Genomic DNA, 24,616 nt, shown 5'->3' with positions numbered 1-24,616 from the left:
TGTATTGGCTTTTGAATGTAGATTTGATGTTGTTATGGTAATATTAATGTTATTTAATCTCTTGACTGTTTCATACTTTATATTATGGAAGAATGAATCTCATTTTCCCCCGAAATATAAATGCTTTCCAATAATGTTTTACTGTTTTCTGTACAGGGTCCAAGATCCACTATATGGTATTTATGTTTCCTATTGATAGAGCAAAAGTTCCTGCTTCTATAAAGTGAGGATTTGCTGCTTTTATTCCATATTATTGTATACAGAGTATGTTATTGAAAAATAAAAAAAACTTTCTTGACATTTCATAGACTAAATCGAATAATCAAGACAGAAAAAATGACCAATAATGAAAATAATGGCGACGTGCATCCTCCAATATTACAGCTACAGTTTCTGACCTGCGTCTCCTCCACCCATCCGAGCAGCTCGTAGATGAACCTCAGGCTCCCTTCGTCCTCTGATGACGACATGGCCACCAGCTGGGAACGGGCCGTGGGTCGCCGCAGGAGCGCAGCACCGACTGCACCCACGGCCCCCACGGCTCCCAGCAGGGTCTGGCCCAGCGTCAGGCCGCCATCCGTGGCTCTCTGGCTGGGGTGCTCTGCCCCCGTGGTGCCCAGGGCCTGGGAGAAGTGGCCTTTCCTGTAGACGTTGGAGCACTGCAGTCTGAGGGAGACCAGCTCCTCTTGAAGGCAAGACACTCTGGTGATGTGAGAAAAACATGTATAGTTACTTACTAATTCCTTTCCCTGAGTTGATTGGCCTAAATGGTACAGTACATAAGTTAACAGCTGCACTGAAAGGCATCACACGTTTTATAACTCGTCTGGAGTTCAATCGCCCCGTCGCTCAGAGGTCCCTGCGGCCGATCGACCCGGTCACGGCTGTTTTCTGTCCTGGCCCCACAGTGGTGGAATGAACTCCCCACTGACGTCAGGACAGCAGAGTCGCTGCCCATCTTTCATCAGGCTGAAAACTCACCTCTTCAAGAAGTACTACCCTGAGCCTTCCACTCAGCACTTATTGTTTTCATATTAGTTTGTTGCACTTATTGTATTCATATTCATTTGTTTCTGCACTGTACTCTTGCTCTGGTTTATGCTCTTAGATGCATGCTTAAAAAAGGAGATGCCCTTATAACTTCTGGTGACTAGCAGTTCTCCTGAATAGCTATGTTGAATACACTTATTGTAAGTCGCTTTGGATAAAAGCGTCTGCTAAATGACTGTAATGTAATGTGTAATGAGAAGAGTTGAACCCTCCTCTCGTTCCCTGTTAGAAACTCACCTGAACACCAGCTGCTCCACCTGGTAGTACTTCTCCTCTCGGAGGACTTTGAGCTCCTGGTTGAGTTGTCTGATCAGAGACTCACAGTCCTGCAGGTAGCACGCCAGCTCTCTCTCACACATCACCGCCTCGCCGCTCTCCACTCGAGACATGTCCTGGACACCACAGCAGGCAGGTGATGGATGAGCTTTTTGCTTTTTTGTTTATTTGGCTTATGTGGTGAAGTTCTTTTTATACGAGTTCTAATGTTCTAATGTCTGGTGTTCCCCTGGCCATAGATTCAGTAAACAATACAAAGAAACTAAATTCGCAGCAAATAACAGCAAGATTACTTTGGTTTAAATTAAAAATATATATCAAATGAGGGCTTCTAAAGTGACTATGTGGATAAAGTAAAAAGATTATCTTCCTTCGGAGATAATTGGCAACAGAGCAGGAAAGAACTGGACCAGCTGTCTATGTACGTTTGTGTCCACACAGCAACAGCCCGATAATTACCATATTGCAAATGATCCAACATTCACCGAACATGAACCTGACGCCCCTGCATGTGTCTGTAAAAGGAAGAGCACTCACAGCCTGGAGTGTGTTCTTAGCGAGGGTGAGCTTCTCCTCACAGTCCAGAGCCATGTTCTGGATCTTATTAGCCCTCTGAAGCAGCAGTTCTAGCCTGAAAACACACACACACACACATACATATATATATATATATATATATATATATATAGGGATTAAAGGGGCATGTTCCTGAAAATCACACTTGATGAGAAATTGACCACGAGAATTTGAATGGATTAGTGTGTCTGCGTGTGTGTGTGCGAGTACCTCTCCACAGCCGGCCGTAGAGCCTTCTCTCGCTCCAGCATCTCCAGGATGAGTTTGCCCCACTCCTCCTCGAGGTCGTTGGGATGGAGGCCCTGAGGAAGCTTAATACGACCAAACTCTATCCATACCTGGAGACACACACACACACACACACACACACACACACACACACACACACACAGTGATTACATGCTTAACGTCCCATGACGCTTCAGTGCAAGTGCACACCATAGACTGTATAAGAAGTGGACGTAGTCACTGTGACGTCACCCATTGGTTCGTGGATGACCGTTTTGAAGCCTCAATTTCCGCATTTTGTCCGTCGCCATCTTGTTTTTTTTGGAACCATAGGTGACCATATTTGGACTAAAGGGCGGAGCTGGGAAAAAGGCGCGGCAGCTAAAAGTCTTGCTATGTTGAAAGCACGACCCGCCCTACTCAGCCTCCGATTGGCTAGTACTCGTTGTCTTCGCTGGTTGGGTTGGTTAAGGCATGAGATTGGTTAGGGTAAGAACATCAGGGTAAGCCAAGTTGAGGCACAAAAAGGCGGGTTATGCTTTTGCTATAGCAGGATTCATCATTTAGGGCATTGGTAGAAGCTAACGCTAGCTTGGCTAGAATGGTGCATCCGTACATTTACTGTGATGCTAATTTTGGGTAGCAAATACTTTAGGGAAAATTGAACAGTCGACTCCTTATTGTGTCTTTTAGTTTAAGCGTACACAGAACAGACAGACTACCTAAACCGGAAGGAAATCAATCTATCGCTTCACATTGACTTTGTATCTTGTCACTTTTGTCTGTTGGCAAACAGAAAAATGCCGAAAGGGCCTTTAACACAGAACATTGAAGAGTATTGTAGTCGCCGATTGTTTCCCCCTCGGGTGGGCGTGGTTTTATTGGGTATGACGCAATGCGCGTGTCTGTACGCCGTGGTAGAGACCTGTCAATCACAGGGTATCACCGCTCTAAAGCATACTCTGCTTTATGGTCCATTTGACTCTGAATGGACCATAATTTACTAAACGAACATCATGCTGAGGAAGACTTGAAACTAGAGACCTTAAGCTCATGTTTACTGAGGTAATAAATCAAGTAGAGTCACTTTCTCATCACCTGAGGTCGCCTGAATTTGGAAGAACGCAAGCTTGAGGCACTTCGGTACATAGCTTCCTTTTCAGACCCGGAGGTTCCCACAAACACCGTAAACAGACCCAAACAAACTACATCAACAGCCTCCATTACGTTAGCGCTACATTTAGTCGGATCATAAGTCTCACCACAGACGAACACTCTGGTGCAATCAGCTGAGTGAGAATAAAGGAGGAACCATCACCGACTATCATGTGTTTTCTGTTCAATGAAACAATCTGCAACATTGATAACAGCAAAACGTTGGAAATGTCTTTGCTCCGGGAAACAAACGCAGCCTATGACTGAACTCGCACAAACCTGCTGAAACACCAAACACCACAAAAACCCACAGAACAGTGTGTGCATCATGGGTCTCAGCCATATGGACAATCGGCTCTGCACGGTGCCGAGGTCTCTTTTCACTCGTTCATGTTCTTCCTCCCTCCTGTTCGCTCTTACCTCCAGCAGTTTGTAGAGGTGTTCAATGTGACCTTTCTCGACCTCCTTGGCGGGGATCTCCGTCTCTTTAAAATGGACGTACTCGTTGTAAAGTGCCTGGAGGAGGAGGAGCAGGAGGAGGAGGAGGAAGAGAGTTACTGATGAGGTAAATATTACTGTGACACAGGCTTTGTTTAAGGTCAGACACAAGTCAATACCTGTTATCACAGGTACAGTGAAAGCTCTCTGGGTGGTCATTAGTCATCAACGAGCATCTGGTACATGACCGCATCATTTCCCCTCCCTCCTCCTTCTCTCCTCGTCTTTAGACATTATTTCTATCACAGCAGCATCCTTTTCTCACATTATCCTTCTCTTCTTTTGGCCAACATCACATATCTGTTCTGCAATCTATTTCTTTTTACTCTGTCTGCTGTCGTCCATTGTATTAAAGAAATTGCTCGTCGGCTCCTTTTCTTCCTGGCTGCATGTTGGTGGGACTGAAGAGAACAAGCCTAGCAAATTTACAGGGATTTGATTTCCAATAAACAAATGTGTTTGCAAACAAGCATTCATGTTGCTATGAGGTTATTTGGATCACAAGACCCAAGATTAAAAAAACCTGAATCTTGCTAGATGTTGCAAGGTTTGGTGTCCTTTAAACATTGAACTATAAAGAGAGAGAGGTTGGTGTCCAGTGTTAACTTTGGCAGCTATTTTAGATTGTGCTCTTAGACAAAAATGCTTATCAGTTTTAGTCACAAATGGTTGACAAAAAGTCATATTTTTATCAACTTTTAGTCAAAATGTTTCTCTCTATATTTTGTCAGCAATTGTTTTTTTTTATTGATTCTTAGTCTTTTGTCAAATGTCCTTTATTACTCATCAGATTATACTGAGGATTCCAGTCAATCGAGTCCAGCTGAGACCAATTGTGTCCCTCTAGTCAAACTTATGTCACATGAGATTTGATGTTATCTGATGAGAAACACCGGTTGAAGGATTCAGAATGCAGCTTTTCTACTCAGAGTCCGAGAAAGGGACAGAGAGAGGGGAAGAGAAGGAGGAATGTGACGAGAGTAGAGAGAGACTTTGGTTAAGTTTATACATTTATAACTATTTTACTCTTGTCTCTTTTCATCAACGATATTTCATGTGGATATAGTAACAGCTGGTGTTAAGTTACGTCGGCGCTGCCTCGTGTTAGTCATGGAGAAAAAGGCCGTTGATGAACATATTTCATGACAGTTTACATTAATGAAGTTAACACTGTCTATTCAACGCCAACTCTAATGCCAATTTGAACGGAGTAGCAACAGGAAACTGCTTATGATGAACTCTAAAGAGCCCTTGCTCACCTTGAGTTCCACAGGGTTTTGTGGGAAGTTCTTGTTGGCCATGAGGGCCGTATGCTGGCGGCTCCACTGGAGCAGAGAGGAGAACCTGGACTGGTACTCTGACCAGCGCTGGTCCACCTCCTGATGATGGACGAGGAGAGAGCAGGAGGAGGAGATGGAGGGAGAAAGAGAGAGAGCGAGAGAGAGGGGTGTGAAATCATACATTACAAATTCACAAAAAAAAAAAAAATGTACAGGCACAGATAAAACCAGAACAAATTCCTAAATTGTTTCACAGTAATGTTGGTGTACATGAGTGGAGCAGAGTGGGACTTGCCTGTGCGGTGATGCCCTCTCCTCCCTCAGGGATTTTGGGGAAGGCATCATAGATGGAGGAGACGTAGGTGATGACCGACTTCTCGTCTGGAGATGGAACATCAACATCTGAGGAGAAAGAAAAATGGAAAATTACAGAAAGAAAACCACAAAAATAAAAACATGTTTATCATGCTGTCAGGTAGAAGAAATCATGACTGACATTTTATGGTTCTGCTCAGGATTAAACCCAATTTAAACTCTGACGATCAGAAAATAGATGTAACCATAAATTATTGACAACTAGGCAAATGCTTGTTAAATACTAAACTAAAAGGAGCTACAGGTCCACAGATACAGACCATTACTATAATAAGACAATCACTGGCTGCAGAAATGATACATTTACAGATGTGAAAACTCAACATTCAAACTACTAGAAAACATACCATCCAGGTTTTGCACTGGATATAGCACCACTCATGTTGAGCAACATAGAGCAATGCTTTGAGTGACAGGTAATGTGAGGTAATATCAGCCCGACAGTAACCTCTAGCCAGTGACTCTCGTGTAAATCAGGCCAAATGTGTCTGCTAACAGGAAAGGAACAGCTCAAACAAACCAGACGGAAAAATCTACCCGACTGTCTTCCTGCAGTCTGAACCCAAAGCAGTGTCACACATTTGGCTCACTGTGGCAAAAAAAAAAAAAAAAAAATAGTTTTTCACTGAAGATAGAAGTCCTGGACGTTTTTTTTTTTTTTTTTTGTTTGTTTTTAAAAGAAGGGAAAAATAGAATCTATATATTCTAAATTGCCCACAATTGATAACAATATTGAGGGGGAAATGGGATCTTCACTTTGCTATACATAATGAACAACTGACATTTTTCCATCCTCCCCTCCCCTCCCCGTTCAGCAGCCTGCACTTCACTTTAACATTCGCTGAGTTTCTGTCACGTGACCGTTGGTCTGATGCGAGTCAATCGTGCCGTCACAGTTACGCTGATGAGCGCAAAATGTAATGTTCTTCAAAAGATCGGTTTTGTGCAAACCGTTTATTTTTGGCAGAACTTTAAATGGAACATGTAGAATGAAGTGGTTTTGTTGTAAAGCATTATTTCAGACGGACTTGTAGACGTTGTTACTGGCCGTGATGAATGGTGTCATTTTAAACCCAAAGACGAGGTTGTGGGGTTGAGAGGGTTAAGCCTCTCGTTCAGAGTGGACAACAGCTCCCCAGAAAAAAGCTCAGTTGCTAAAAGTTGAATCATTATAAATAAATCCGTCTTGGCTCCACCCTGAGCGTTCAGTCTCACCCTCAGCGTCCAGCAGACTGGTCACCCCTAGCGACTCGGCGATCTCGAAGGCCTGCTCGAGGTTCTCCCGGTTACTCTGCCGCGACACCGCCTCCATGTCGATCAGGTCTGGCCTGGAAAACAAACATTTTGTTAGTGTAAGCTGTGTGTCTGTGTGTCTCGCCTCTTATCTGCTTATCTGTTTAGCAGCTGGTTCAATGTGAGTATTCCTGGTAGTGTGTGTGGTGTTTACCTTCCTACAGTGCCTTCAGAAACATCTTTGACTTTTTAAGTATTTTCGCAAATGCAGTGCAGTTTACAACGAACCGTCTTACCATATTGCATTACAGGTATCATTTTAAAAAGGAATTAAACTCCCCAGAACTAATATTTTGTTGACTACCTACTCAAACAAAACAACAAACAGGTGATACAACGTGGCTGCTCGTCCTCTGACCTGTATCTGTGCAGCAGAGCGTTGAACATGCGTCCGTTGCTCCAGGATGAGGTGAAGTTGGTGCAGCGGAGGCCGGGGTAGCCTTCTGTCGCCTGCTGGCTCCATAGCAACAGCTTCTCTTTGGCCGTGAGGTCGCCCGACTCGCCGCTCACGTAGATCTCTGAAATCTGGAGGGAGCAGACAGAGAGGCAGAGTGGGGCTTAGTGCTGGGATTCATTGTTTCCTGTGTGCACAGAGATCAGAAACACAAACAAACTGCAAACAAAAAAAAAAAAAAAAACTGCAATTCTCCGTTGAGTTGCCAAATGTACTGAAACAAACTGAGTTGCAAGTCCTGACTCAATTTTGCAGAATCGATCACGGTACATTCACAACAACAAAAAAAAGAAATCATAGGAATTCAAAATGCTTTCCAGATGTTGCTGCACATATTACGTTCCATCTTAAAGCCTCTTTAGGCCAGTCACCATAGTGGCACACAGCAGACGAAATAAGCTTTTTGAGCCACAATGAGTCGGCGAAACTCCCGTCAGCTGTGACTCCACGAGACACACACTCACTGGAGAGGTTCCAGTAACTTTCACGCAACGTGTCTTCTCCCTTCAAACTCCTCATTCATCTTCCTGGTGATCCGTAACCCTCAGTGTGTGAGACACACAGTGTGTATCTGGTTTTCAGTATTCCCTTACTCTATCATCTAGCCTGCTCATTAGCTCGTGTACCCCCCCCCCCCCCCTCTTTCCCCCCTCGCCTCCCCTTTTACCTCCATCTGTCTCCTCAGTTTGCCGTGTTCTTTCATCTGCTCCCCCTTTTGGTATCGCCCCCCCCCCCCCCCCTTTGCTCTGCACTGATGTCATTGTGACTATTAGAGACGGGTCATGTGTGAAGTGCGGTATTTTCTCAGCCAGGGATTTGCGATACCGACTAACTCTGTGACATAAATTGTGTTGATTTTGCATTATCGAGTAGTCTCGAGTATCTGTCTGAGGTAATGATTTATAATTATTAGGGCTTTTCAAAAATATGTCTCAATATCACCATCTAAATATTCAACCTCAATTGTTTACATTTTCTGGCTTGTGCTGTATGATGGTGCAAACAAATACTGTACTATTTGACTGAGGAGAAACAACAGATTCTGTTCATCACAGCTCCTGAAAGCCCCTGAAGAAGATGAAGTCCATGTTTACTGAAGGCCTGGAGAGAAACCAGGCTTCCATGGAGACTGACAGCTACTTCATCTACGTATGTCTTCTGTTCACTGAGCTACACCACCACATCGGCCATTTTCCCTCTGTGTCCTTCATCCCATCAATTAGCTCTCTTTAGGTCCAACTGTCCACGGCCACAGAGGCAGAGTGATGTATACGTAGTGACCGTCATCAGTATTCTTCTGTTATCCCTTCTTCCCTCACTCACCGTCCAACACTCCTCCCTCTGGCACCGTCTCTCTCCCTGTTGCTAATATAGTGCGGTATGAAAGTTCAGTGTGTGCAAGGAGAGCGCGCAGCAACAGCGAATAAAGACATGAGAAGCAAGATGAGAAGAGAAAGGCCAGCAGCGGAGGAGCAACTGCATGTGGTTTCACACAAAGTACTATTTGTTCAACTTTGTGTTCAGCAAACGACAAAGACAGAAACAGAGATTAACCAACTGTTAACGAGGACACACATAATGTTAATAACACAAACACACCAGTGTTTACTCCATTAGAGAAAACTGTGACGAAATGTGTTCGTCTACAACCTTTTTGTCCTACGACTAAAACGAGGCGATGACACGACGGCACAGACTTCATTGAACACGACAGGCGACCATATCAACATGCAACACTCTTCATCGAAAAGAGACGGGACTGAAATGGAATTTAAAAAAGAGAAACTCCACTCTTTAAATATTATCTGATGACTAAAACTAAACTAAACTAATTATGCTTTTCTTTGACAGATAAGACTACAATGCCCAGAAGTTTCTAGTCAACTAAAAGAAACAGGACGAGGTTGACTAAATATGATAAAAAACAATCAAGGACATTTTACACGGGACTCATACTAAAAACATAAATATCTGACATAAGTAACACTAATATAAAGACCATCTCACAACAGTATGCATGCGCGTGTCAGGGTTGATATTCAAACAGCGGACTGGAGTTCTACAGATTTCCAACAGGATCACAACCTTTCCGAGCAACAGGAGTTTCCTAACAACTGGTGACCGTGTTAATTGCTGACTTTTAGCCCAATGCGTCGGCGGCAACTTACTTCAATATTTGCAGTAGATAATAAACACAGATAAGCATCAATTTAAAACTAGATCGAAGGCTTTTACGAGGACACCTCCATGTTCTGTCGGGGTTTTCAACAGCTAAAAACTCAGAACCTCTGAGTACACAGTATATGTCATGCTATCTGACGTTCAGTAGATGCTCGGTTTCTCCACAAAATACATGTTTATATCTGCCCACGAAATATTGAGCCACTTACTAATGTATTCTTTCCACTTCTCTTCCCAAACTGCATGTGCACACTTCTATACGTCATCATTTTCTTTGCAAACAGTAAGAGGGTCTACATACATACACACACACACACACACACACACACACACGTTACATAGAGTTTTCTGTTCATCTGATCAAATAAGGGAAAAGAGGAGAATATGGACACAAGCACGCACAACCTTTTCACCCCCTGATTTCAGTTAGAGACTCTCATGTCACACAATGAAGCGGACATTATGGCTGCCTCAGCATGTTTTTTCGCCCTTAACATCTTTCCCTAGCCATCAAGAAGTGTATGCTATAGCTAGCACGTTAGCATATTTAGCAATGGGGTTTGTGACTTGAAAGAGAATCGACAAACGGTGGATTCGGCTGTGTGCTTTCCTGCAGAGCTCCGCCTCCTTTGCAGAGAACCACAGAGCCTCTAATCCTCGCTCTGAATATTGATACAGCTCTCTGTGTGAGGCCTGCATCTGCACAGAGAGCCTGCACTCCCACTGCAACAGCTCCTCCTCTTCCTTTATTCATCATGTGGAGATATATACGGAGCCTCTGACAGTAAAAGAACTGTAATATTCTAAACACAAGGTTCACCAGCTTCTTGGCAGCAGCTTTTGAGTGCATCTCACTGCCCTCTTAAAGAATGAAGCTCGTTATCGTGCGGTCCATTAGGAACAGACATTGGGTCAGTTCCATTTGCTGAAGAAGGCTGTGAGTTGTGGTCAAAAGCTCCTGAAAAAGCTGGTGAACCCAGAATCAACCTCTGTGTGTGGCGGTTTCTAAATGTACTAACTCTAAATCTCTATGAAGCGCTGACACACTGTTAGCAAGAAAGCTATATTGTTTGGTTAGCTAACTACCACTTTCTTATTGTGAACACATTAATATTGTGAACCACTGTGTGAGGCCAACAATCTGTGTCGTCATTGGAGCAGTGAACTTACCATCAGCTGCTTCGCTGATTCAGCCTGCGGTGTATTCAGCTACCAAACAGCCAAACGACAACAACGGTTTAATTAACAGAACTGGCTCCTCTGAAGCTCTGACTTGTCGGTGTAACCCGCTGTACAACTCTGCCTCGTGAGCAAGGCTCAACACCCATTTCTAAAAGCTGTTACCAGGATGGCAACCAAGCCTCAGCATATAATACAATAAGTGGCAACAGACCTAAATTATAAATAGTAAGTAAACTTCATGTGTCACTTGTCGAGGTGTTGTACATGCTTTTCCGTCCATACTACTGCGGCACAACTAGAGCGTATGAACGAATGAATTCATCAACGTGACAACGTAACCACTCGCATGCATTTACCAAACCAGACAAGACCACAATGCAGTAATATACAGAGTGAACATGATCCATACTCCTTTCCACCAAGATGCCCTGCAGTATACAGGTCACATTGTGTGTGTGTTTGAAGTCCTGGTGTTGAGACTTCACACGGATCTCTGCTGCTGGGTGGTCCTCTACATGTACAGTATGTACTGTATATATATATATAGATATATATATATATCTATATATATATCCATGTGTGATGTTCAAGTATAGACGTGTACGTGAGTGAAACGTACAATCACGCAGAAACACCCAGAGGTTTGTTTGAGGTGGCAGCAGAGACTATAGTGCTGCCATGATCTAGCTACAGGCATCCATGATGCCGCCCCCCCCCCCCGTGGCTCTAGAAAGCATGGCCTCTTTGAAGTTTGTGGGGAGAGGAGGGAGAGCGATGGATGAAGGGAGGGAGGAGATAAAAACAAATGGGGGGGAAGGGAAGGAATAGTTCTACTGGTACTTAAAACAAAAAAAGCAAGTCCATAAAGAAAAAGGATGGATGGGCGGACGAAGGACAGACAGATGATGGATGGACAGCAGGACAGCTTGGGGGGGGAGGGGTATGTGGGTACATTTCAGTGGTGGTAGAAATCCCCTCGAGGTTCGACAAACCAGACGTCTGGCTGATGAATGCGCATTTCAAATCCCTTTTTATGCAGAGATGGGCATCACAGGCACCTGCATACAAAGGCCAGCTGCACTTTAAACCAAAACACACTCTTCTCATAACACATGAAACACACAGACACAGGGGTATCGATCATTATAGCCCAGGAGGAAAAGCCCCTCTTAAGCAGGGATCTCTGTGGATCCACTGTGTCACGTGTTTGTTTCTCATGACTCAGCAACTGAGCCTCAAACCAGACACGTAGCGCTAAACGCAACCGAACACACATCCATACTGTACTGCCTGTGTAACGTGGAGGACAACGGAAAACTAAACGGTTGGAGCCGTCGTGGGGCGAAAAAAAGCATCCGTCACCTGCTGTACCACTGCAGTGGGCTGCAGCAGCCTTTTCTATTCTCAAGGTGAAGGAGAGCTGAAAGCTGTGAGGTAGCAGAGAAACTCTCGCTCGCTTTGCTGCAAGCGAGACCCGAAACATTTTTCGCATCCCAAATACAAACACGTACTGTGCAAAGAAGCGCTGGGCAGGAATAACAGGAGGAAGTCCAAACAGATGTGTATGATAAACCCAGGCACATTGTTATCTATATTTCACCAGATATGGACAGGAAACAACTTGGTACGGAGTCATGAGGCACTGCACCACAGCTGTTTCTTGATAATACAATGGGGTTGGGAAATATGCTCAAATACTTCATTCAAACTCGACACAAACTAAATAAAACCGTCTTGGTTGGTCTTCCCACTGTTCCAAGAATCACCAACTCTTCTTTGGTCAAAAAAGACCACAATGTAAGTCACCAACAGATTATGATGTTTAAATGAACCGATCTCACCCAAGTAACCTCCACCTTTTTCAACATGAGAGCTACACAGACAGATGCACAGTTGAATTGTTCAGAAAATGACAAGTTTCAGCTCGAAGCTAGAGGGAACCGCGTCACTCGGAGCAGTGACCCTTCTCTCACACAAACAAACACCCGGCCCGTCTGTCTCTCACAGTCTAACAGATGTCAGCTGTGGGCGAGTGTCTGTGGTGTCAGGAAAATGATAAGCAATGGAAGGAGGTGAGGGAGGGATACTGGGAGAGAAGGATGGAGAGACGGTCTGTGCTGCGGTGATTAGGCTCAGGGGACGGTGGTGGAAAGAATGGAGAGAGGCAGAGTGTCTTTAAGAGCTGGTAACAACAAACACACACAACCACATGACAACAGAGGCACCGTTTTGCTGAATCATTATTTGCCATCAGCCAGGTAGCAAATGCTCTGAGATCTGGTACCGGTCAGCAGGGAGCTTCTGGATTAATCAACTAATTGTCGAAGCACTCTTCAAGACAGAGATAAAGATACAGATCCAAGACAGTTGGCTAATGGAGTTAATGTGTGGAGGACAAAAGGTAAAGTAAGATGGAGGCAAACCTGTGGCAGGTATTTTACAGTGGCCTGTTGCTGCAGCGACAGAGGACTCTCCATCATTGAGTCGAGTCTCTCTGATGAGCTACTGGTCAGCCCTCCCCAGTCCGTCTGACTGGGCGTGGTGCCCGCCGTTTCTGGAGAGGTCAGCGGCAGGTCGCTGGCATAGCCTGACTCTAACAGAGAGGACTGCTCCTGTGCACGAACTGGAGTACCCAAGCTCAAACCCTCGACAGCAATAGTCTCCTGAATTGGGATTTGGTTAGAGGACATGGGGAAATCCCATGCAGACATTTTGGCTCTACTTTTGTCCTCGTCAGACAGCTGGACTTTGAGAATATTCCCTGTGACTGGAGACGGGGCAAGGGGCTCTTTGCGCACCTCTACCTCACTGTCACTTTCGCCCCTCCACACTGGTGAGCCAAAATCACTGGGGTACACCGTCCTCACCACGCAGAGCTTACCATCCACCTCACGGATGTGGGCCACACCTTTGTGCTCCCTCCCTGAGTGCGTCCGCAACACCGCTATAGTTCCCTCTGGTCCTCCTTTGACCCCCCCATCCCCCTTTTCCTCTCTCTCTTTCTTCCCCTTGTCTTTTTTCTCCTTCTTTTGTCGAAGGACCCAAGGTTTCTCCAGGACCCCTTGGACTTTCTCCTTAACGCGACAGACCCTCCCTCCGCCTGGAGTGGTACTGCCCAGGGATGGGGCCGTGTTGACCGGGGTGGTGGTTGTGGTTTGGCTCGGGATGCTGGAGACGTCTATGATGGCGCTGACAGTGTCTTCCTCCCCTGGGAGGCAGAAAACTCCTCTCCAGGCTGGACTGGGCTTGGGGGACACATCAAGTATCCTGTTGCCCATCACACTGGCACTCACAGAGCCAGGGGAAAGGGTATTGCTGTGCAGATTAGTTTTGGAATGAGCTGACTGGATATCAGGCACTGGAGTAAGAGTCCCGGCTCTGTTGCTAAAATCTGCTGTGTCTATAAGTGCGGCCTTTCCCCCATCGTCTTCATCCTCTTCCTCTCTTTCATCGGGCCCATGGCGTCTTTGTCGCTCAAAGTCATCCTGTTCTGACTCTCCTTTCCTGTTCTTCTTGCCCTTGTGCTTACGCCTGAAACGTAGACGTTTCTTGGGCAAAAGTGGGGGGGCTCCAGCGAGTTCCCCCTCCCGAGAAGGCCTGACACAACCCATGGAGCTCCCCATGTCCTTGTTGTTGACAGATAACAGTGTACAAATACAGGTGGTTAATCCATCAGACAGGGACAATGTTCATTTGGGTTCGAACATCATTTGGTGTTAGAGAGCAAAAATCCCATCCTTCAAAAAAAGACAGTAGAGGGGAAATGTACAGATAGGCTAGTAAGTGACTGACATCTCCCTCAATAATCTGACACCTGTGAGTAATGGGAAGTAGGGAACAGTGCACCTAGCTCCATTTTCCATGGCAGCATCTTAAACCCACCTTGGTGAATTAAGACAGGGTTGGTATAACCATCACCGAAGGAGCGAGACGGAAAGTCCGTCTTTTGGTTCAGTCACAAGGCTGACAGCTGCAGGCCGACGTGTCAGAGCTCCCACCCGTCCTTCACCGAGGCTCCCGAAGGGACCACTGCTCTCTCCAAGGGCCCTGCTGTGTAACAGTGTGTGTAACAAGGCGGGCAGCTTCCTGCTTTGCTCGGTCTGTTTATCCCAGAAGACTTGTGGCTGCAGTCAAGGACACGAGGACACGGCTATGCTAGCAGAGCCACACAAGGAGGACAATAAGAGATATTAGGGTCAAGTGTCTGATTTATCACCGGGCTTTTGGCAGGTGAGCCGTTACCTGGTGTAAGGCAATGTGTCAGGCGGGATGAGGAGTGTGGGAGAGAGACAAATTGCAGTGCAGTCCGGTGCTATTCAGGCCATTAGTGAAGCGCCAGCTGCTTCACGCAACCTGCATGTGTGTATTTTCTCACTTCTTGATTCAATGTCAGAGTTCCTTCAACTATAAGAGGTGACTGAGGAAAACACCACTGCTGCTGCCGTTTCATTCAGATCCCTCTCATTTTGCAGTGGGTAATCCAACAGCTCTATCTACACTCGGATCTAGCAGCTATCTGAGCTCATGAATTAATGATGTCTCTCCCTCCTACTGTGGTAATGTTATTGCAGTGCAAGAGGGAGAGAAGTACGATCCGTAACGCGAGTCAACCACACAACAGAGATCGGTGGGAATCCTATCCGTCACGGTGCTCGTAGTGGAAGTAGTATCAACGTTGAAGCTGTCGATACCTATCGTAGTGACGGCGGGCTCGGTGTCTCATTCTGCCGAGGCAGCGCAGTGTCCAGATTGGTTGTGGGTGAGGGATAAGCGCAGTCAGCCAATGCTGCCACGGCTTGCAGGGAGATTCAGCCAATACTCCGACAGCTTGTTAAATACTCAATCAGAGCTTGCGGCTTCCCGCCCTGATGCTTCTCCTCGTCATCCTCCCACGAGTTATCCTGCCCATTGAGCTGGTGTCTCGAGTGACGTGTCGATCCATCCAGCTTGTGTGCGCTCCTCTTAAGGGACTGTTGCTGTCAATATATTGGGATCCAAAATTGCCGGCGTTAATTTATCCCATTGGCAAGATTTGCAGAAAGGTTCACGGTCTTTACGATGATCATGTGGGGCGGCCACATACCTGTGGAATCAAACTCACTGTAGTCCAGAAAACCCACAAAAAGCAGCTGTGTGCCGTAGAGAGGGGGCCGGTCTGAATCTGGGGGCAGCCAAGCACAGACAGACTCCACCGTAAGCTCCCCAGACAGCTTAGCATCTCATGCCTCTCCCCTGGATACCAGTCTAAAGATCCCCCCACCTCAGTGTGGGACTCCCTGTGGACCAGAGTTGGCTGGGAATTGTGTTCCAGCGCTGTCCAATCATAAACCTCCCGTGTCAGTCTCCCGTGTCAGTTACTCAAGCAAGCTTCCCCTTCATCAGGTGGTGCAGTGCGACGATGGTAACAGCCTGACAAACTCTGTCCTCTCTGGTGCCTGTTTGTCTCTTAATAACTCCTCACATCCACTGATCTAATTAGGAAGGCATCTCGCGTAGGAGCCGGATCCAGCTAAAAGTAGCAGACCTACTTCAGGTGGCGATGTGTGTCTGGAACAGAGCCAAAGGGATTCAGCGTCCAGTGAAGGGCAGTCTTGAACTCCACGCAGCACAGCGGCGGAGGTTAGGACAAGAGGGGCCGCACTCCATGTCCCCTTAAAAACACAAAGACGTGCAGGGAGCAAAAAAACAAGTACGCAGGGCGTCTCCGGTTAAAAGACAACCGTGGCTCCCTCAGACAAGCATGGCGAGATTGATCCGATTGACACGGTGGAGGCCAGAGACACAGCAAGTGTGCGGCTGTCCTGGAGACGGGGCGAGTGTGTGTTTGTGCCTGCGAGCTTGGGGCGGTCCCCTGGTCAGCTGTGTGAGCCCGTCTGCATACGTGTCCTCGAGTGTGTCTTGTCCTGCAGTGCGTTTTGTGGTTTGAGGCCTGCTGATCCGATGGAAGCCGGGAGCTCCGGTGACTGCAGGCAGCATGGATCCGTCTCTCCCTCGCCAGGTTTAGCTCCTCCGCTTTATCCCTCGCTTGCAGACGCCGGGTGGAGGGAGAGAAAAGCTTTTATCTACCGGCTGCTGCAGCTTCACACTCTCTTCTGCTCGATCTCTCACTCTCACAATCCACCCCTCCCTGCATGGCTCTCCTCCTCCTATCCGCTTCCTCGTCACTCCTGCCTCTCTCTCTACCTCTAGCTCGCTCTCTCTCTCTCTCGGCTGTTAGTGAGCAGCTTCTATGCCACAAAAACACACATCACACATCACACACACACACACACACACACACACACACACACACACACACACATACACTTGACCCAAAAGCTTCCCTTGAATGACAGCGAGCAGGAGAGAAATCACATCTGAAGACTGGTGAGTCTCCGCAACATAAATGAGAAGCCGGCTTGCACTTCAATCCGTTTCTTCTTTTCCCATCTATTTCCCTCAGTCGCCATCTGTCCATCAAGCTACAGGTTATGAATGGCTCTGGGAGTGAAGAGGAGAGGCGCAGGGTGAGGGAGGGAGGGAGGGAGGAAAGAGATTTGAGGGAATTAAGAGAAAGTTGAAAAGTACAGAAGAAAAACAGGAGCGGACGGATGAAGGCTGTGAAAGGATCAAGAGAGGGGGGGGGGGCACACACGCTTGAGTCAATGTATACGTCTATACTATTAATACAGAGGTAGCTACGCTTTCAGTATCACTGGTTGTATACCTTCATTCCAGGCTGTTTAATGGCAACATGGGATGTGCAGGACTTTCTGCATCAATGTGATAAAGTACCTGGATTTTACAGCCATTTAATCCACCGGATTAATCCAAAACACATCCTTTCAATCCGATTTTTTAAATCTACAAACGATTAGTGCAGTGCTAAAACGATTATTGACGGATGGATTATCTGTTTAGATCATTTATGCCAAAATATTTCTGGTAGCAGAGCTGTGACCATCTTGTTCTCTTTGGACTGTTAAATCGGGTTTTGGGAACTTGTGATCCTGATATTATACAGTTTGATCAGCAAACAATTCACAGATTAATCGCTAATGAAAATAAAAATCAGTTGCAGTCCGAATAGACATTGAAGTGTGAAATGTGGTTGTCAACCGGACAGAAATTGTGATGTTTTATGTTCCACCCAAAAGCACTGTGATCTGTAACTCCCTTCCTACACTGTGGACACATTTAAAGGCGTGTTGCCACACACACACATCCTTAAAGCCTCGATAAGCTTCCACCCACCATCGCTGCACACAGGCTGAACAACACAGCTCATACATGCATGAGATCCCGTACAGTGCAGCATGGCAGCAACACTGCAGGGGGAAAGGGTTCGTCACCGACACTGCTGATGTATGAACTCATGGTACTTAAAGCAAGTGCCTAATGTTCGGTGAATGTTTTCAGAGAGACAGATATGGATGGAGACCAAGAACAGGCATGATCCATCTTCTCTCATTAACCGAAAGAGAACAACACACACAAACACACATGGAGAAGGCATGAACCAATGGGAGAGAAGCACTAATCAAGCCCCCGAGGCTTCACTGAGGCTACATGGCATCGACAGCATCAGACTGCAGCCTCCGTCTGAACCCAGCACAACCGCTGCATGACATACTTTCAGAAACTCTTTTCATCAAATATCTAGCAGCTCTGTTGACAGTAATGTGCTCTGAAGCACAGCGATTGATCTTTACATTTTAATTATAATAAGTTTATATTCCATCTGCACTCAGAGGAGCTTTAAGATGCAGAGTCTTTATGTTATTATATTCCAAAGCGTTTTGAAAAAGAAAATTTGAATAATTGTTAAGATCACTGCTAAAAACAAAAGATGACATTGTATATTAGCCCACTACTACGGGAGCCTGAAAGGGATGTGAGAAAAAAAAAATCTTGTTATTCTGGCCTAAATTGTTTAGCGACAGGTGAAACAAAGGAATTGCCAGAATTATCCAAGTTTTGGCAGGTGAATGTATTTTTGGCGGGATCATTTTTAAGTGTTAGATGTTGTAGTACTCAGGTCGGCCACAAGAGGCTGAAGAGCACCACTGCCCGATGTTCTAAATAGGACTAAATGAGTTCTAATTCAAGGAACTTAGAAAGATGTTCCTGGCAAAACCTTTTCCACCTGTTCTTAAGTCATAAACACAGGAGACAAAACAGTTAAGATCTGACTTGGAAAATTGATCACCAGAATATTGTTTCTCATTTGCCTCTTGGGCTTCCGTACATTCACCATGGTGGTGATGTGTGTCGGGAGTTCTGGCTCTGCAAGCACTTCAGAGCTCCACTGCTGCGTCCAAGTTACACAAAATATTATGCCACGCTCCCCAAAGCATTGACCTCAAAGTCATTCATATTACTGAACGAGATTAAACAGGTGACAATAAACCGAACTGAAAATAAAGTCATTGAATGCAGTCTGTGTTGCTGAGAAACCTCATGACTGATTGTTACCACGGTAAAATGAAAAGGACTAACAAGCATTGAGAAGACAAAAGAGGTTTGTATGAAAAGATAAACATCTGGCATGGCTTTTGCATTTTTAGTAGTGCTGTTTTTTACTTGTGCTCCTGACAGCGTCCACACAAGTCTACAGTGAAGTAATTTTTAACCTGTACAGTCGGCAATCAACGGATGCAGGACAGGCCTAAATCAGTGCCAAGCAACGGCACTGATAAAGTAACCCCACCTGCTGATTCTGCCTGGAAGCAAGTCAGAGAGACGCTGATGAAACAACTCAGAATATTAATGTACAGCTCGCTGAGCCAATCACAGGCAGACACAGTGCAACAGGAGGAGGGCCCATGGACAGGGATGAGTCTTTAACACTGAGCTAACTGGTGTCACCTAGTGGCTTCACTGAGCTACTACAGTCAAGTGTAAATGGAGAGTAGTGGGATCAATATCGCCAGGGTTCGATTCCCAATGATGATGAACATGTGAACGTATGAATGGTATTCATCAAAACATCTTACTATTGTCAACTGGGACTCTTTTCATAGATGCTACAGAAAGCTTGTCTGCGTGCTTCGGCGGGCAACATGTCTGCAGTGTTGCAGAAATGAGCTGTTGGCTGATGGACATTTGCAGAACATACACAGAGAAGATGTTATTAAAAACCTCGGAGTTTGACGCTGTTTGAGCAGGATTGCCGACTAAGCAGGTTGTCTGGGCCAGCTGACAGAGTGAGGTAAGCCGGAGATGACACCTCGTCTGTGACTTCATGTGCCAGTAGAATAATGACGAACAACAGTTATTAGTCCAAATGAAAGCTCACTGAGAGCCTTCCTATCATCAAGTGATGTGCTGAGTCACTCGTTTGCACAAACGCGTTCTGGTCACAAAGAGCTGGAGGCTTGTTTCCAGGAACGACTCCATCATCATCATGTTCATCATCAGACCAAAGCGGCTGGTAGGAATAGTGTGGATATTGAAGATTTCTCTATTTGGGTCACATATCTTGTGTAACAGAGAATATCTGTCTCATGACGACTCTGCAGTGGCTTAAGGATTCTCTTTCTGCGGGTTTGAGCTGTAATACACCGACTACCATTAAAACTGTGAGCTGTGATTGGACTCATGGTGTTCAATATACAGTACAAACATGTACATTTCAATATTACTCTTATTACTTTGAGTCAAAGAGAAAAAGCATTCTGTCACAACATTTCCTGAACTTTACTGCACTAACGTGTCTTGTTTTTTCACTCTCTATTTGATAAGAGCAGAAAGAACTCCGAACATAAGAATATGCCATTTATATAGTATATTTGCAGTGTAGTCCAACGTATGTATTTTTTTTTAGATAGATAGATAGATATATATATAGATAGAGTATATAGATCCACCACCATGCCTTCATGGTAATAACCGTCTCACACTGCAGGGACACAGAGCTCTGTGCTCGAGTCTCTCACTGCAGCTCTTAATATGAAACTGTCGTCATCTGAAGAACTCTAGAAACTCTGAGACGAATTGCCGTCTGCAGGCCAATTCCATCTTTCCACCTCTATGTTTATGTATTTCTATCTCTCCCAGCCTGTTTCAGCCCGGTCCTGTCCATCAATTTGGGTTAGTCCTCTACTCCCCTCCTCCTGCATCATCTCTCTCACACACACACTCACACACACACTCACACACACACACACACACACGCTGAGTCATGGCCAGTGAAACGGTTGCCGGAGTGTCACGCACTACTGTTTCCACGGTAACCAGCTGGCAGTGTCACCTTGCTACGGGTCACATCGCAGCACAATCTAGTGGTCAACCATAGCAACTACAGCTGGTACATGGACCTCTCTGATATCTTTCAGCAATAAAAAATAAAAAAAATGTTTATTAGATGCTGAGAATGTTTTTTGCCCGTCATGCATGACTGGGTCCCTCTGTAATGACGGCCCCGTCTGCAGGCCACATGGACGCAGGGACACCGACCTAAAGACAACAATGCAGACATGTCTCTTCATTTACAACTTATTGCTGAAAAATCCTTTTTAGCTGCAATGTTGTTTTTTCTGAAATCATCTGAGAACTGTTTTGCTTTTGTCTTTTACTGTGAAGCACTTTGTGACTCCTGTTCTGACATCCTGTATTTTCACTTGAACCATGACTAGTTGTTGTGATCGTAATACAAATACAAAATGTTTTTTTATCACAAAAGCACTAAAAAAACAATCATCTGAAAATGAGGAAAAACAGTGTTTTGTGTGACGCTTTAGAAAACATGATTAAATCACAGATAAGCCTCCGTGCACAGAGTCACTTTGTACACACTTAAAACACTTATAAAACACACACAATAACGTGTGTCAATCCAACTACAGTAGCACATAAGTACACACACTGACTGTCAGCTAACCACCATGTTGTTTCCTTTAGGAGACTTCAGAGTCTCTGTTCTCAGTACGACAGTTCTATTCTCACTGCACAGGCTGAGTGAAGGAAACCATCTTACTGGCAGGAAACACGTCTGGCTCAGAGACCCTACAGAAGAATTCTAACATACACACCGTTTGTTATGATTTCCACTTTGAGGTGCAAAAAGCAACTTGTTCTGTTGCACCAGTAAACACTGGTTTACACACACAAACACACACAGAGCTAAGCTCATCCTGGCAGTGATAATACATCCAATCCCAACAGCTGGACAGACATGCTGAGTAACAAAACACGGGAATAAAGTCCACATGTGGAGCAATTTGCGTTGGTTAAAATCCAGATGGAAGCAGAGCAGTAATGATGTGGGCCGTGACTCAGTTGTTACATAATAACTAGAAAGGTGCACTTTTGCCATGCGTGTCTGTAATTGCCACCGCTGTATTGTGTGATTGAGCCCACAAAGCGTCGTAAAACACACTTTGTTCAAACTCAGAAACAACCGGCTCAAATGTGTCATCAAGAGCGGGACATAAGAGCCTGGAGCTGCCCATCAAGCTTTTCAAATTCAAGAAGTTACGTTCATGTTGGTTGGACAGAAATAACCCTTAAACACAGAGGCAGAAGCTCCAGAACAGCATGTGGAAGTGCACAGACCTGGAAGTGAAGGATGATGGTCCAGATGAGACCGAGCGTCAGTTTGGGATTCCCGTCGGTGATGTCGTCGTTCCTGATGTTCACAAGTTTGACCTGAAAACGGGAAAACAGAATTTCTTTTCATTTAGTTTCCTAATGAAGTACTCAAAATAAGATGTGCTATAATACAAGCCAATCATTTATTCATAAAGTAACTTTTAATCACTACCAAAGACAAGAAAACGCATAACTAGTCTTCACGTTCTGCATGTTACGGGATGAAAAATGATCTCTGTTCCACCGATCACGCCCATTATGTGTGAGGGACCTTGTGAAACCTCGCGGCTCCGGCTAAAGCAAGCCACCCAGGCCTTATAGGTAGACCTGCAGTGAAACTCAAAGGATTTAGAGGAAGAAAAAAGACGAGAGTCACGGAGGAAGAGGTGCTTTAAGTGAGAGAAAGAGTTAACGAAGAGACGCAGCGTTAGAGAGAAACAGATCCATTCATGACAGCCAGAGAGGGAACAATGACAGATGCAGTATGAAAGATGGCAGATGTATGATGAAGCCAGGAGAATACTTGGTACAGTTAAACAGATTTAGAGGTGAAACATTCTCTCTTTCTTCACTGCACCAAAAGACTCCCAATCACTAGCTTTGGCAAACTGAGTGAAATCTGGAACTTTAAACTGCATACAAGTTGTTCATTCACTCTGTTCACAGTCTACATACATAATAATAGTTATATTTAGTTATTTTCCTGAAGCAGTTTTTCATGCACGGATCAATTTTGCGATTTGGGACCATTTTGCTTCCATAACACGTCTTCTTTCAGACCAGTGGACAGAAACGTTTGCCCATGTTTGTCTGATTGTTAGTGTGCGTACCTGTCTCTGTTTGAGGAAGTCCAGCGCTATTTGGACATTCTGCAGTCGATGAAACCTCATGCGTCCCTTTTCTCTGGGCTGGAAGAAAAAACAGAGGAGAGAAATAATGAGGAAAGTCAACTAATGCTTTTAAACCCCATGTTGTTTTTAGTGACGCAAAAGCAGGAGGCAGCCATGAGTGCAAATAAAGCTGAATTCAATCCACACAATCCATGAAGTAAGAAGTCAGCGCGGTTGTATTGACACAAGATGGTCCTCTGGGGGGCGCTGTCTTCAACAGGAGCTGTTAAAGACATGCCCAAACTCACAAGCACACTTCACCCAAACCATGCTGGTTTAGAATGAAAGAATCTTTATTCAGCACAGTTTCACAAACAGACGTCCATGTTACGGTTCAGAGGAAGGAAAGATATAGTTTAAGAGAAAGAGAAAGAAAACCAAACACACACACAGCATCGCAAAAAGTACATGATTGCAGGATGCAGATGCGAGTTCACACTGTGCTGATAACAAGAAGGTACACTCAGGATTAGTCATCACTTCAGCAAGACTGAAATAATGGAGGAGAGAGGAGAGAAGAGGAGGAGAAAAGATGAGACAAGAGGAGAGGAGAGTAAGAGGAGAGGAGAAAAGAGGAGGAGCGTAAGAGAGGAGAGGAGAGGAGAAAAGAGGAGCGTAAGAGAGGCGAGGAGAGGAGAAAAGAGGAGCGTAAGAGAGGATAGGAGGAGAAAAGAGGAGAGTAAGAGAGGATAGGAGGAGAAAAGAGGAGAGTAAGAGAGGAGAGGAGAAAAGAGGAGCGAAGGAGAGTAAGAGAGGAGTGAAGGAGAGTAAGAGAGGAGCGAAGGAGAGTAAGAGAGGAGAGGAGAAAAGAGGAGGAGTGTAAGAGAGGAGAGGAGAAAAGAGGAGGAGAGTAAGAGAGGAGAGGAGGAGAGTAAGAGAGGAGAGGAGGAGAGTAAGAGAGGAGACAAGAGGAGAGGGTGGTGTATGTGTTTTCTATGCTGTACATTACTAAGTGCACGATTTGTTTACAATAAGTGAGCTGAAAATGTACTTCTTTATAATAATTTTTTAATATTTCAGAAAAATGTTTGAAATCCTGAACTTTCAATATCCTCTATAAAAATTATTTATGAATTTACAACTAACCAGTGATGGTGTCATACTGGACTGTGTTTCATCCTCATGAAGGAGGGAATATGTCTCAGTATAATGTTACAGCCTGAATAAGTAACATATAGTGACTATAATGACTCTCTCCAGTCATTGTAAAGGTAGAAGCTGTTGCATTAGATTACTAATGAAGCGTATGATATAACTTTTATTTTATTGTACACAATTCATGCATAACAGTAGCATTGCTGGGTGACAACTTCAATCTTTAAAAAGCCTAATAACTTTTCAGGATTAACAACCTTTCTGAACTGTCTGTCTCCTCACAGGAACATACTTAAACATAAAACTGTCACAGCGTTTGTTATGAGGCTGTCACCCAACAGAATGACGGCCTACATGTGGCGTCACACAGCAACATCGCAGCATTGCATGGTGTCGTGTGCAGCCCAGTATGCTGGTCAGAAATCAGTGGCACAGCACTCGCATGCAGCCTCACAGCTCCACCTATGGGGGGGGGGGGGGGGGGGGGGGGGGGGGGGGGGGGGGGGGAGGGA

General features: G+C 45.2%; 1 protein-coding gene across 12 annotated transcripts in view; it reads right to left on the bottom strand.

The window, feature by feature from the left end:
* Positions 1-22,077, bottom strand: part of macf1a (microtubule actin crosslinking factor 1a) — a 118,558-nt gene extending 96,481 nt beyond the window's left edge. For 9 of the 12 annotated variants that reach the window (XM_031871331.1, XM_031871327.1, XM_031871329.1 and 6 more), the window contains exons 1-10: positions 12,972-14,171; positions 7,090-7,256; positions 6,654-6,766; positions 5,359-5,465; positions 5,043-5,162; positions 3,706-3,801; positions 2,113-2,240; positions 1,864-1,957; positions 1,288-1,442; positions 399-702 (exon numbers count right to left, since the gene is read on the bottom strand). In XM_031871331.1, coding sequence (XP_031727191.1) covers positions 399-702; positions 1,288-1,442; positions 1,864-1,957; positions 2,113-2,240; positions 3,706-3,801; positions 5,043-5,162; positions 5,359-5,465; positions 6,654-6,766; positions 7,090-7,256; positions 12,972-14,171 — 2,484 coding nt within the window. Of the gene's footprint in view, positions 1-398; positions 703-1,287; positions 1,443-1,863; positions 1,958-2,112; positions 2,241-3,705; positions 3,802-5,042; positions 5,163-5,358; positions 5,466-6,653; positions 6,767-7,089; positions 7,257-12,971 lie in introns of all 12 variants that reach the window. The other 3 variants (XM_031871323.1, XM_031871335.1, XM_031871325.1) reach the window with 1 other exon arrangement.
* Positions 22,078-24,616: the final 2,539 nt, after the last annotated feature.

The sequence above is a fragment of the Anarrhichthys ocellatus genome, unplaced genomic scaffold (genome assembly GCF_004355925.1).
Source record: "Anarrhichthys ocellatus isolate YVR2014 unplaced genomic scaffold, GSC_Weel_1.0 scaffold57, whole genome shotgun sequence".
Taxonomy (NCBI): domain Eukaryota; kingdom Metazoa; phylum Chordata; class Actinopteri; order Perciformes; family Anarhichadidae; genus Anarrhichthys; species Anarrhichthys ocellatus.
Note: the sequence above shows the minus strand (reverse complement) of the source record. Positions and strands in the feature narration are given on the sequence as shown.